This window comes from Alternaria ethzedia (assembly GCF_023757985.1).
Source record: "Alternaria ethzedia strain BMP 0044 chromosome Unknown scaffold_18, whole genome shotgun sequence".
In the NCBI taxonomy this organism is placed as follows: domain Eukaryota; kingdom Fungi; phylum Ascomycota; class Dothideomycetes; order Pleosporales; family Pleosporaceae; genus Alternaria; species Alternaria ethzedia.
The window spans coordinates 466701-479042 of record NW_026056211.1 but is presented as its reverse complement, the minus strand read 5'-3'; the positions used below and the strand labels follow the sequence as shown (position 1 = coordinate 479042).

General features: G+C 53.2%; 5 protein-coding genes across 5 annotated transcripts; 2 read left to right on the top strand and 3 right to left on the bottom strand.

Annotated features, from left to right (window-relative positions):
* Positions 1 to 712: 712 nt before the first annotated feature.
* On the top strand, positions 713 to 1749 carry PUP2 (proteasome component pup2; the record flags this gene model as incomplete). Its single annotated transcript, XM_049378670.1, has 6 exons — positions 713 to 715; positions 763 to 784; positions 838 to 850; positions 904 to 982; positions 1035 to 1378; positions 1473 to 1749. 6 exons carry the CDS (start codon positions 713 to 715, stop codon positions 1747 to 1749), a joined length of 738 nt encoding a protein of 245 aa, XP_049231691.1.
* Positions 1750 to 2143: 394 nt separating this feature from the next.
* J4E87_007072 (uncharacterized protein) lies at positions 2144 to 2869 on the bottom strand (the record flags this gene model as incomplete). Its single annotated transcript, XM_049378669.1, has 4 exons — positions 2144 to 2300; positions 2365 to 2418; positions 2684 to 2730; positions 2822 to 2869. 4 exons carry the CDS (start codon positions 2867 to 2869, stop codon positions 2144 to 2146), a joined length of 306 nt encoding a protein of 101 aa, XP_049231690.1.
* A 718-nt stretch (positions 2870 to 3587) lies between these two features.
* On the top strand, positions 3588 to 4100 carry J4E87_007071 (uncharacterized protein; the record flags this gene model as incomplete). The annotated part of the gene is made up of 1 exon (XM_049378668.1): positions 3588 to 4100. The coding sequence occupies one exon, from the start codon at positions 3588 to 3590 to the stop codon at positions 4098 to 4100; it is 513 nt and encodes a 170-aa protein (XP_049231689.1).
* A 294-nt stretch (positions 4101 to 4394) lies between these two features.
* Positions 4395 to 5345, bottom strand: J4E87_007070 (uncharacterized protein; the record flags this gene model as incomplete). Its single annotated transcript, XM_049378667.1, has 1 exon — positions 4395 to 5345. The coding sequence occupies one exon, from the start codon at positions 5343 to 5345 to the stop codon at positions 4395 to 4397; it is 951 nt and encodes a 316-aa protein (XP_049231688.1).
* Positions 5346 to 7365: 2020 nt separating this feature from the next.
* J4E87_007069 (uncharacterized protein) lies at positions 7366 to 9359 on the bottom strand (the record flags this gene model as incomplete). The annotated part of the gene is made up of 2 exons (XM_049378666.1): positions 7366 to 8883; positions 8931 to 9359. The coding sequence occupies 2 exons, from the start codon at positions 9357 to 9359 to the stop codon at positions 7366 to 7368; spliced, it is 1947 nt and encodes a 648-aa protein (XP_049231687.1).
* Positions 9360 to 12342: the final 2983 nt, after the last annotated feature.

Here is a 12342-nt window from a genome sequence, read left to right as displayed (position 1 = left end):
TCATCATCTTACCCTCAGGCGCGTACGGCCAAGATCACTCCGTTAAAGTTGACAGCATGACTTCGGTGAGACTGAACTGCGATACAGGTGGTTTATCAGGTGTAGCTCCACAACTACATTAACTACAATTCTAAAGTTCAGCAGCATCTGAGTACTATATTGTAGCATTCCATGGGTATTACCAAAAGTTGGCAAAGCGCGGTGGCGAATTGATTGTCAGCATGCGATGAGAACGCTCCCGGAGATACATCTCTTTCGTGAAGATATCTCGGACGCAATATTGCTTGGTGACAATAAGCGGTGAGCTACTTTTCCAGTATTTCCTTGAAGTTGGTGGCAGACGATGTACCGATGGAGGGCAGCCGATAGATGCGACTGCAAAGGTCCACCGTCGCTTGTTATGGTTCAGCTTTCTGACACCTATGCAACATTGTAACTGTAAATTTTGATGTATCTGATAGTTGTGTTAAGAGAGTGAGAATGCTGAAGGCGGAGTTGAGTATCAGATGCAAGTCTTGGCATCCCGCCCTAGCGCGATGTCGCGGTTCATGTTGCCTGAAGCTCTCTCTAGCTAGAGAAACATCCAAGCCGCCAACACAACTCCGCAACACCTCACCGCCGCCTATACGCCCCCAATCTCGACTTCCCTGTTCGAGAAGCACTTGGATATCTCACCACAAACCTTCATCACTTCACCGCACAAACAGCCGCCATGGTACGCCTCAATGAACCCCGCTGGAGCTCTTGTACTAACATGAGCAGTTCATAGCACGAAGCGAATATGGTAAGCTTCCTAGAGCAATTATACAGTAGAATCTATACTAACTAAACCTCCAGACCGTGGTATCAAGTTCGTCCACCCCGCGCCTCCCACTACAAGCCCGCCCGCTCACAAACCCACAGCACCTTCTCGCCCGAAGGCCGTCTCTTCCAAGTCGAATACTCGCTCGAAGCCATCAAGCTCGGTTCAACAGCAATAGGCGTACGTCCACCCCTCCCACCGCCAATCTTCACAAACTCACAAAACACCACAGGTCGCAACAGGCGAAGGCGTAATCCTCGGCGTAGAGAAGCGCGTCACCTCCACGCTCCTCGAGACCAGCTCCGTAGAGAAGATTGTCGAAATCGACCGCCACATCGGATGTGCCATGTCGGGTCTGCAAGCCGATGCCCGCAGCATGATCGAGCACGCGCGTGTCGAGAGCCAGAACCACGCTTTCAACTACGCCGAGCCACTGCGCGTGGAGAGCTGCACGCAGGCGATATGTGATTTGGCGCTGAGGTTTGGTGAGGGTGCTGAGGGCGAGGAGAGCATCATGAGTCGGCCGTTTGGTGTCGCGCTGCTGATTGCGGGTTATGATGAGGATGGTCCGAGTCTGTATGTCACTTCTTCCCATCTTCCTATGTGCTCTCCTACAACATCCGCAGCTCTGAAATTGGGAATTGGGATCACATACTAACAACACACACAGCTACCACGCCGAACCCTCGGGCACATTCTACCGCTACGACGCCAAAGCCATTGGCTCCGGCTCCGAGGGCGCGCAAGCCGAACTCCAGAACGAATTCCACAAGTCGCTCACGCTCCCCGAGGCCGAGGTGCTCACGCTCAAGACGCTCAAGCAGGTCATGGAGGAGAAGCTGGATAGCAAGAATGTGCAGTTGGCTAGTGTGACCAAGGACAAGGGCTTCAGGATCTACACTGATGAGGAGATGGCTGAGGTTGTTGGAAGGCTGCCGACGAACTAAGCTTTGGTGGGAGAATGAGAGGATGGCTGGGGAAAGTGGTGGATGACATATGATAGCATCTTGATAGATGTAAGAGTCACGCGAAAATGAAGCAATGACCAAATATCTTGGAGTTATGAGTGGCGAATTGTCATACGGCGTCAACGAGTCTGTGGTGACGTCTAGCAATTGAGCAGATCATGGACAAAGATACGATAAAGCACATAACAAGCCTTCAACACATCCAAGCCAAAAGCACACCACATAATGACAAACACAGTCACCCCAAGCAAAATATCAACAAAGACAAAAGCGGTCTATTTCCCTGTCTGCAATGCCAATTGTCCCTCGATTTCCATATTATACATCCCGACCCATGCATCCTTCTCCTCATCCACGTCGAATAAGGAAGCGCTCAGAAAGGGTTATCCTCAGGCGGTATCTCAACCGTGAAGAACTTGTCCAGGATAGGAATCTTCTTCATGATGTCGTCGCGCACCTTGGGGACTTCGGCGAAGAAGAAGAGGGCGAAGAATCCGGCTACACCGCCGAAGCCGGCGGCGAGGCCACCGCTAGGATGGGTGTTAGTGGGTGTTGGATGGGTGGATGGAGGGGGGGAGGGAGGGAAAGACGTACTATTTCGCGGCTTGCTTGAGGGTGAGGCCGTGGTAGTTCTTGGGGATGGTGTATCTGTGGTTGTATGTTAGCTTCTGAAGCTTCGAGAGTGCGACGGGCGTGGGTCGGGTAGGGCGGCGGCGCGGGCGTGGATTGGGTTTATCCTCCTCTTTTTCGGGTGTGATTCGGTCGTGTGCCTGATTGCCAATTGCCCATACCGCCGCTCATCACAGCGTCGCAAGCCACCCTTCTCTTCCCGCACCTCCCCAATCCCTCCCAACCCAGTCCCGATCCGCCCGCCACCTATTTCGCGCCCATGTCGATATCGGAAAATACATACTGAGGACCGAAAGGACTCCTGTACGCCTTGTACGGGCTGCGCATGCTCTGTTCCCAGTTATTAGCTTCCTTCCTTCTTCTTTCGTCATCGCCAAACCCAAACCACCGCTCGCCTCCAATTGCACCGGGTACAACTTACGACAGCAGCGGGCGTCTTGCCGTGGTGGCCGAAGGATGAGACAGACATCTTTGGCGAGTTCGTTGGGGGTTTAAACGCGGGTGGAAGGGTGATGTCTGGCGTGATGTCTGGTGAGGTTGATGCGGCAGAGAAAGCGCGGGAATGCTGGGCTTGGCGGGCTGGGAGAAAGTGGACGAATCAGGAGCCGCGGGATTTTGCGGGTGGGACTGTCAGCAGATGTTGGGGGGGAGGACACCAATGTTTCTTCACTTCATGGTTGAGATGCATAGCTTTTTTTGCTTTTTTGCTCAATCATTCTTGCTTCGAGTTTACGGAGAATGGTCTGCGCGGTATGATTACTTGTTGACCTGCTCTTGGGGCCTCAACCGCGACACTTCACGATGGGTGCGGAAGGCACCCAAGAAGCTCCTTGATCAGTTGACTCTGACGGCGCGCGCGAAGAGCCAGACATTTGTCTCGAATTCAATGCTGAATAAACATTATTATCATTGCCCCCGATGATTTCGACTCATCTGTGGTATGCACAGGCGCACCTCAAGGTCCATGGTGAATTACTACGTGAGGCTTGGCATCACGTCACCACCAAGCAAACGCGTCTGCCTAGGCCGTTGGTAGGGAATTCTTTCGGTTTCGCTTCTCTAGTCTTCCTACAGATTTCCGTGTCTACTCTGTCTTCGCTAAAAAAGCAACCGACCATCTTCAGCCGCGGACGGATTGCCTTAGCAACTCCCACCCACCTTCCCACCGACACAGCTTCGCCAACACCATGTCGATCTATTACGGCGCTGAGAGCGATTCGGATGACGATACAGTGGTATTGTTAGAACGATTCTCTCGGCCGTCTCCATGGTCGAAGACACCCACTACACGGACCTTCCACCTTTTCTTCCGCCTGCCTCCAGAACTTCGCGCCAGGGTATGGACTATCGCGCTACACAACCAGATAGAATATGTTGACGACCTCGATTTCGACCGACCCAACGAAGTACGCATCCATAAGGAGAAAGGCACGATCACCGCTCACGTGATCCGTGGCTATCCTACGCTCTTCTTTGTCAACCGAGAAGCCCGCTACGAAGCCGCGAAGATCGATGGAGGCACGTGGTACACATTGAAGCCTGGCGTAGAGATCTACGTGAACTCCGCCAAGGAGAAGGTTCGCGTCTTCACTTGCTACCAAGGCCCAAAACTCGGAGACTCTCCTTTTGAGAGAGTCGTCAAATGGTTCTGTGGTGACTGGCACTTCCAATGTTGTCACGGAAACCCGGATCTTCCTTAGGTACGAAAGCGTTGGCCTGATTCTATCTCAGTGATGAGAGAGGGGGACTCAGTACAGCCAGAGTAAGGATGTTCAACAACACGACCGATGGCGCTTACAGCCTTTTCAAGACTACTGTTCAACACGATAAAAGCGGTGGAGGCGGCGGTAGGACCCTGGAAAAGCGTGTAGCGAATCGACAATGGTGAAACGTATCTTGATCAGGAAGCGTAATAAAAATGTCACCATTGCTCCCCGACCATGCTCATGGACGCAGTTCTGGCGTTCTTTGAAGGACTTCCGAATTGTTTTCCTCTATTGCTCACCACCATTGTCATTTTTCCAAGTCCCCGCATAATGATGGGTAACCAATTTCGGTGGTAAGAGTGCTTCTTCTTCCTCTTTATACGTATTCGCAGACGCCGCAAACGACCGACCCGGCATGACCAAGACATCGCCCACCAGCTTCGGCTGCACAAGCTCCATCATATCGCGCGCGTCAACCTCCCTATCAAGCATCTTCCCCAAGCTCGTATAAACACTGCGCGTCAAGCGCCGGGGACCCGTAAAATCAACAACATCCCCCATGATATCCATTGTCGCGTTCTGGATCGGAATGTTGTGCTCCGCCGTCTTGTCTCGCAGTGTCTGGAGGATATCCTCGATGACCTGCATCATGTGTGGCGATCGCGGTTTGGCCATTATCGTCCAGCTGGCGAATTCGCGGACATATTCACCGGGCCAGCCTTGGTCGAACTCCCAGCCTACTACTAGCGAAGCGATTCCTTGGTATGTGGCTGGCACCCATTCGTCCATGGATACACCTTCTTCGCAGGAGACGTCTAGGTCGGACCAGATTCCGCCTTCGTTCCACAGCAAGACATAGCGCAGCATGTCGGCTTTGTAGATAGGGACGGGTAATGCGAGGTAGGCGTCGACGATGTCCGGTCGGGATTCCGCGAAGGTCTTCCTCACGTATTCATCGCCGTCGTCGTCCGTCAAGAAGTGTGCTTGATAATCAGGATTGCTATTCACACAGCTGTCGGTCCATGCTCGCGTCTCTTCAGAAAGGCCATTAGGGCCCAACTTGTACCAAATGCGTTTAGGAAACCCGCCGTTTTGCGGTGGTGGCTGCGCTATCGCGGGCGTACCCGGCGCACGGACAGTGAAGTGGTCTTGTATGGAGAGAAAGTGGTAAACCAACGCTAATGTGCATAGCGCGATCAGTGTGTAATGATTGAAAACTTTGGGTAGTGACAGTGACATGGTGGGAAAAGCCAACAAAGGGGGGAAGACAAAGAGGAGGGCACGAGGTCGCAAAGCGCCATGGAGGGGCGATCCTTATACAAATGGTGGGCGAACGCCGCAGTGAGACCGGTACCTGCAGCTCACAGACTTTAGGGGCGGTTACAATTCTAATTATTCACCCTGCGCTGAGTGTGTGGCGCTTAACTTTCTGTTATCACATCTCGCTTGATGTGGCACGGTAGCGCTGATACATGGGTCTGTTGGGGTTGATGATCTAAGATCACGGCTAATGTTGGGGACCCTTTCATCTGTTGGACCCGTGCGAACATCTGTCGGCCCCGAACAGACCTACATGTATTTCTCGTTTTCATACTCTGGTATTTTATGGCTTGCTTCAGTTATCATGGCGGCTGCATCATGTCGACCCTAGGCTGACACCCAAAACCGATGAGTACAAAGAAGTTTCAGCATGAGGGCGCATCGTGGCAAGGCGCTGTTGCACCCTACGCCTCTCGCTGCTGGAACAAGAGGAATGAGAGGGGTGGAGTCTGAGCCATGATACTACATGCGATTGCTTCGCACGGTTGCCAGCTTCTGATCTCATTCAGCGTGTGTTTCTTGTCACTCGCTGTTTACCATCACTCGTTCCACTCAAGTACTGTTACGGAATCATCAGTCTCGCAATTGTCTACTCTCTGGAGATAGTCCAGTCCGTCATGACTACGCTAGCATTTTACGCTTTGCTATCCCTACTATTCCCACTTGCATCCAGTCTCGGCATCCAATTCATCAACCCCCCAACCCACGGCACAGACGGCGGTCTAAGCAACCCCCCCACCTACAAGCAAGACTACACCATAAACATCCAATGGTATCCCGGCGACGAAACAGGGCCCTACGACCTAGTCTTGCACCAAGTCAAAACCCTCGGCCAGGACCAGACCGGCGACGGCGAGTTCATCATGCGTAAGTTCATCCATGCGTAGGAAGGGCCGCTCCGTTCCGTAGCTTCCAAAGTTACTTACAGAAGCAAAGCTAATATGTGAACCCCAGCGAGTATCGTGAATAGAACGAGTTACCTGTGGAATGTCAAGACGAATGCGAGGCTGGAGGAGTCGACGCTGTTCTTTCTTAGTGTTTTTTCCGTGGATGGGGACTCGGATACTAGTCAGTATTTTAATATTGTGGATGGGTTTATCGCGGGGAGTGGTGCGTCGTCTGAGGCGGTGGGTTCTTCTACTACGCCGACGCGGTCGTTTTGGTCACCAGAAGGATTGTCAACTGCAGCTTCAGCATCGGCTTCGACGTCGGCCTCAAGAGTATCCGGCACGCCAGGTACGGAATCGGGTACAGGTTCAGCGAGTACATCAACGAGTTCTACCGCAAACACTCCAACAAGCACCATCGCCGATCCATCGAAGCCTCACGACCAAAACGTCCACCAGCACATGCACAACGACTTCCGTCTAGGCCACAAAATCGGTCTCGGCATAGCTATACCCGCTACGCTTGCCCTTGGAATAGCAGCTGGCTGGCTACTCTTTCGGCGTCTCCAGGAAAAGAGAAGAAGGGTATCACACCAATTACCAGCTACCGAAATTGAACAGTACGAGCCCGATAGAGATGGTCAGAATCCTAGCGGAGACGTCTACGAAGCGCCGTCGAATCATATACTGGAGCTTGGTCAACCGCGTGGGAAGGGGTTGGAGCAATTGGGAGGGGAGCTGGAAGATAAGCCTGCGGTCGTGTCTGAGGTCTTGCCGTTAAGGTATGAGATGGAAGCTAACAATGTTCATGAGCTTCATGACCAGACGGTTAAAGCAGATGAACCTGTGGTCAAGATGGGGGATTGATGCAGCGGTGTCACTTTGAATTATCCACGTAGGGGAAAATGGACGTGATCTTGAATGTTGCAATGGTTTCATTACTAAACAGATCATAAACAGTACACGCAACCCGACATACATGAGGAGCTCTTCCCATGCAAAAACGCCCAAACACCCATCTACCCATCCGTATTCATCAACCACCCCATCTCCTACGCACCAATAGCTTGAGGATTCCAGAACACGCTCTTCGGGTCAACTTTCTGCTTCAACGCCGCCAGCCTACTGTACACAGCATCGCCATAGTAAAGCTTATGCGCAGTCGCAGCATCATAACTGGGATCAACATAGTTCAAATACGCGCCAAACGACGTCTGCGGCTGCGCATCGATAATAGCACTGTTAATCCCATTGATGAATTCCATTGAATCACCCCCATAACCATAGTTCTGCAACACCCACAGACTATCCCTATCGCTGTAGGCAGCAAACTCGGTGTCTTTGCTGTTGATAGCAGAGCCAGGGCCGCCGTAGAGGTTGATGATGATGTAGTATTCCGTCCCGTCGGCTGTCTGTAGGTAATCGTACAGCGCATCCAGAGCGTTGGAAGTGAGACCAATAGACTCAGGGACGGTGACGGACTTGGCGAAGAAGTCCTCGTGCTCGTCGTACCCGGTTAGAGGCTCCTTGATGCTGGTCTTGCCGGATACTTTGACCATGTAGTCGTACCAGGCCATGGACTGGACGGTGGCGGTGGGGTTGGGCAGGCTACGGAGCAGCTCGGGCTTGACTTGTGCGTTGAATTCTGAGACGCTGCCGAAGAAGGCGCCGCTGAGGCTGTAGCCGCCGTAGTTGTCGAGGTAGATGCCGAAGGAGACGCGGTTGTCCACCACAGAAGCGTTCTTGGCGACGTCCTGGATGTGCATGAAGGTGTTTGTCCACACGCTCTTGGAGTCGTGGATGCCGGTGAAGCCAAACTCGAAGTATGTGATGCTGGCGGGTGCGGCGTGCGTCTGCAGGTAGAACTTTGTGACGACACCGAAGGACTCGGCTGCGCCCTTGATGGCCCAGAAGATATCGGGAGACTCTGTGGATGAGGCTTTGATGAGGGATCCATCGGCGAGGACGACGTCCGCTCCAACGACCTGATCCATGGCTAATCCCCAGTGGCGAGAAGTGTGGCCGTAGCCGCCGTGGGTGTAGTGGCCTCCGATACCGACACCGGGGCAGGTACCCTGGGCTACGGCAGCATTGCCTTGGGTGTAGATACCGTCTCCTAGGTTGCCCAGGCGAACACCTCCTCCGACTGTCGCAATACCAGAGCTCTTGTCGAGTTGGATGGTCTGGAAAGACTGGAGGTTGATCTGCATGGCACCGTCCTTGCCACCGGAGCTGAAACTTGCGTAAGAGTGACCGCCTGACTTGGCCTGAACCTTGAGACCAGCTTGAGCGGCGCACACTACAGCATCCTGAACGTGCTGGTTGGTGGTAGGAAGAACGATGACAGCCGGCTTGAACGGAACGCGCAAGTTGTAGGGCTCTGAGAGCTCAGAGTACTCAGCATCCGAGGTCATCTTGTACGGCACATCCTTTCCGTTCAAGCATTGAAGAGCAGATCCAGATCCAGATGGTGTTGACGATGGTGCAGCTGAAGAAGACTTGCTGGTAGTAGATCCCGATCCGGTGTTGCTGCCACAGTTTCCGAAGCCAGACTGGCATCCAGTTCCACACTGCTAAAATCAGTATATAGTCATTCAAAGCGTAGGCGGGTACTCACGTATGCAGATGTTGAACCACACCAGCCACTCGCACTGCAGCAGTTGCCTTCAGCGAACCCCAGACATGTGTAACCCTTGGTGCCACCACATGTCGCATCTGGTGAGACCTTCTTAGTCGGTGTTGATGCCGGCGGTGGGGCCTGTGTCGACGAAGTCTTGACCGTTACTGGAGTTGCTTTTGACGTAGTGCTACCAGTGCATGTGCCGAAAGCTGAGTTGCAGCCAGCACCGCAATGATCCGCGGATTTTCCGCACCATCCGTACTGAGAGCAGCAGTCGCCGTACGAGGAACCCTTGCAAGTGAAGCCCTTTGCTCCTCCGCAGCTTCCGTCGGTGGAAACAGCTCTCTTGTTCAGCGGCGCAGCTGGCGAGGCGGATGCCAAACCAATGGACAGCAGACCTGCCGTAAGTGAAACGAGGAACTTCATAGCGACGTTGAGAAGACGACAATCCGAGTTCAGTCGACGAAGTTAACCAGGAAAGAGCGTAGTATACCCCAAACCACCGGAAGAAGATGGACCAAACGAACGGACCGACAAGGTAAGCTTACCCTAATAAACGAGCGTGGGAAAAGCAAAGACCAAGACCAAGGCCTGTAGAGTAGAGTAAAGTAAGGCCTATACACAAGGGCAAATTGACCCTCTTAAGACCACAACCAATACGAGCCATTCGCCTCCTTCGCTGCACATCCTCCCGTACCTGCAGCAGCCGCACGGCCTCGACACGACCTTCCATTGAATGATTGCTCCACTCAACACGAACGAAAACTCATTCTACGCTCTAAGATCCACTTCGAACAGTGTACCCTGGTGTCGATCTTAGGACAGCTGTGTGCCCGGTCGGTCCTAATACGAGCTTACTACGCAGAGGCCTAAACGGCGGGCGCTCGTGACGAAAAGCAATTTCGCCGCTCAACGGGTCCTTGGATTTCGTACGAGAGGCATGTGCATGGTAGTGTTGCATTGCGGAAAGGTGCAACAATGGGAAAGTTAATGGTATTGCGCGGTAAAGAAAGAAAAGGTTGCGGCGGTCGCGTTGGAAGGGGTATCCTGAGCTGAGTGCAAAGCTCCGGTCAGACCGCATAAGGAAATGACGTCTGTGTCCCCCCGTCACCCTCGCGCATCTCCATCCCTCGCCCCCAAAACATATACTAATCCACCAACACTTATTATCGTATTTCCGGCAACACAGCGCGATCAGGCCTTCCAAAGCATGACTTTCGTGTTATTGCGGTGGGGTAGCAGTAAGCTCTTTGTGGGTTGCCGTTGCGGCCCTAACGGCTGGAAGCGACGCTGGGCGGCCCTGCGGCATGCTATTTTTGGCAATCTGAGATCTGAGTAAGGGAGATGCGGCGTGCGAGGAATACGGGATGCTGCATGGCTTTGACAACATTGCGATGGGGTGGAAGGGGCTTGGCTATGCGGTTTGGGGGATGTGTATGGCCGGGGGTTTCTACACGGATGAGAGTGGTGTTGGGTTTGACGTTGCTGTATATGCTGGGCAGCTAGCAAGACGATGACAGGCCCGCTGATTTGAGGTGTCTGGACTTGGCAGATGGGGATGCAATTGAGTTCCAACAGCCTCCGTTCGTCTCTATACTGCTGACCGAGTATGCAGACGGAACGGAAGAAGTAACCATCGCAACACCCGTGATACCTCACACAATAGCCAGGAAGTAGCCAGGAACAACCCGCTCACATGGCCCCATCAACTTACTCATCAACTTCTTGCATCTCTCTCTGATCGCCTAAGTATGCTACTTCACGCACGACATCGCCGTCGGGTACCGCCAGCTCATCTTCAAACCCTCCGTACAACACTTTCCGTAAACCAGAGATCGGGATTGCGGACATAAAGGTGATGTCGTAGGTTTAGCAACAGCAGCTAGCGATATCGAGCTGATGAGGTACTGTCTGGAGGAGCTGGGGCATGTGGCTGATGAGGAGAGGTGGGTTGGCATCCCGATTTTTAATCTTATTGAGAGGGGGCCTTGTAGGGTGCCGGAGAAGAAAGAGGAGGTCGTTAGGTCGTTAAAGGCGCATGGAGCGATGGCGAAGGGGACGTTTGACAAGGTGAGAGATAGGAGGATGTGGAGGGAGGAGAAGGGCGTGAAGAGGGTGGGATTGTGGGGTCAGATTGCGAGGCAGTTCACGCGCACCAAGAGGACTAAACAGGAGAAGAGTCAGGAGAGGAGTTTCATTGCCGCGCAAAGTCAGGACTATCTTGCTCCTTCAAAGGAGAAGTAATCCATGCATCCCCGTGTATACCACTGGAACCACCACATATCCAGCACTACCTGAACCCTCGCCCCGTCACAACAGAGCCCACATCATTCTCAGCATCCCACCCATTCAGAAACTTGTGTGTCGTCCACATATACCGCTTGTGCGCCATTTCCGCCCCGGTCTCTGTCGTCATCCGCTCGACGTACTGCCCGCCGTGCATATGCCGCAGACAACTGACATCAAAACCAACCCCAGGTTCCCTGTATCCTTCATCCGTACCATGGAAATAGAAATATCGAGCCACGCCCACAGCGCCCAGTCGTTGGAGGTGATATGCATCCCGTAAGATGCGGTGGATGGGCTGCTCGTGAGAGAAGTTGGTAACGGTGAACCCTTGCTCATCAATCTGAATAACACCCGAGAGGCGTGCAGCGAGACAAGACGCCTGCCAAATGATGTTGGGTGGGCATCCCGCTGCCCTCAAGAACTCGCGTACGATTTGCCATTGATTTTGCTTCTCGTCTGAGGAGAGATACCATGCGTCACTCATATCGTGGGTGATGTCGTGCGTCATGCATAGTACCCACAGGAGTGTGGAATCTATGTCCCGAGCCCATTGATGCGTCCTCTGTTCTTTCCGCAGAATCCACTCGGCGTCGGCAACGACACGCAGGGTGTGTTGGTAGTCGTGCAAAACGAGACGCGGGGTGCAGTCGGGATGTGACAGGTAGACTCTGTTCCTATGGGTACGGACGGCGACGTTGAGGGCCACGAACCATGCGAAGTCTGCGTCTTTGATTCCGAGGCACTTCGGGCTGAGGAACGGAAGTGGCTTTCTGAACGGAAGTGTCTTGGTGAACGGGTTGTATGCGAAACCTTCAAGTGCTTTGTTGGATGTGCTGAAGTTGCGATACCGAGGGCCTCCACCGTGGGTGTCGATGTTGACTTTCCAGCCAGGCCTTGTCAGACGCGCATTGGAAGCGCTTGAGAACTTTCGGATCGTTGCGGCACCGGCGAAGCGGCGTGACGCAACATTACTGAGCGACCTCATGTCGAGATATGAATTGAAGAAGCTGGTGTCGAAGATGTCGAGTCAAGGCCCGAGGTAGTCGTAACTCGTATTCAAAGGATGAAGCTGAACCAGAGGAAGGTTATGTGCGACAATAAGAAAGACGAAATCAAGCCG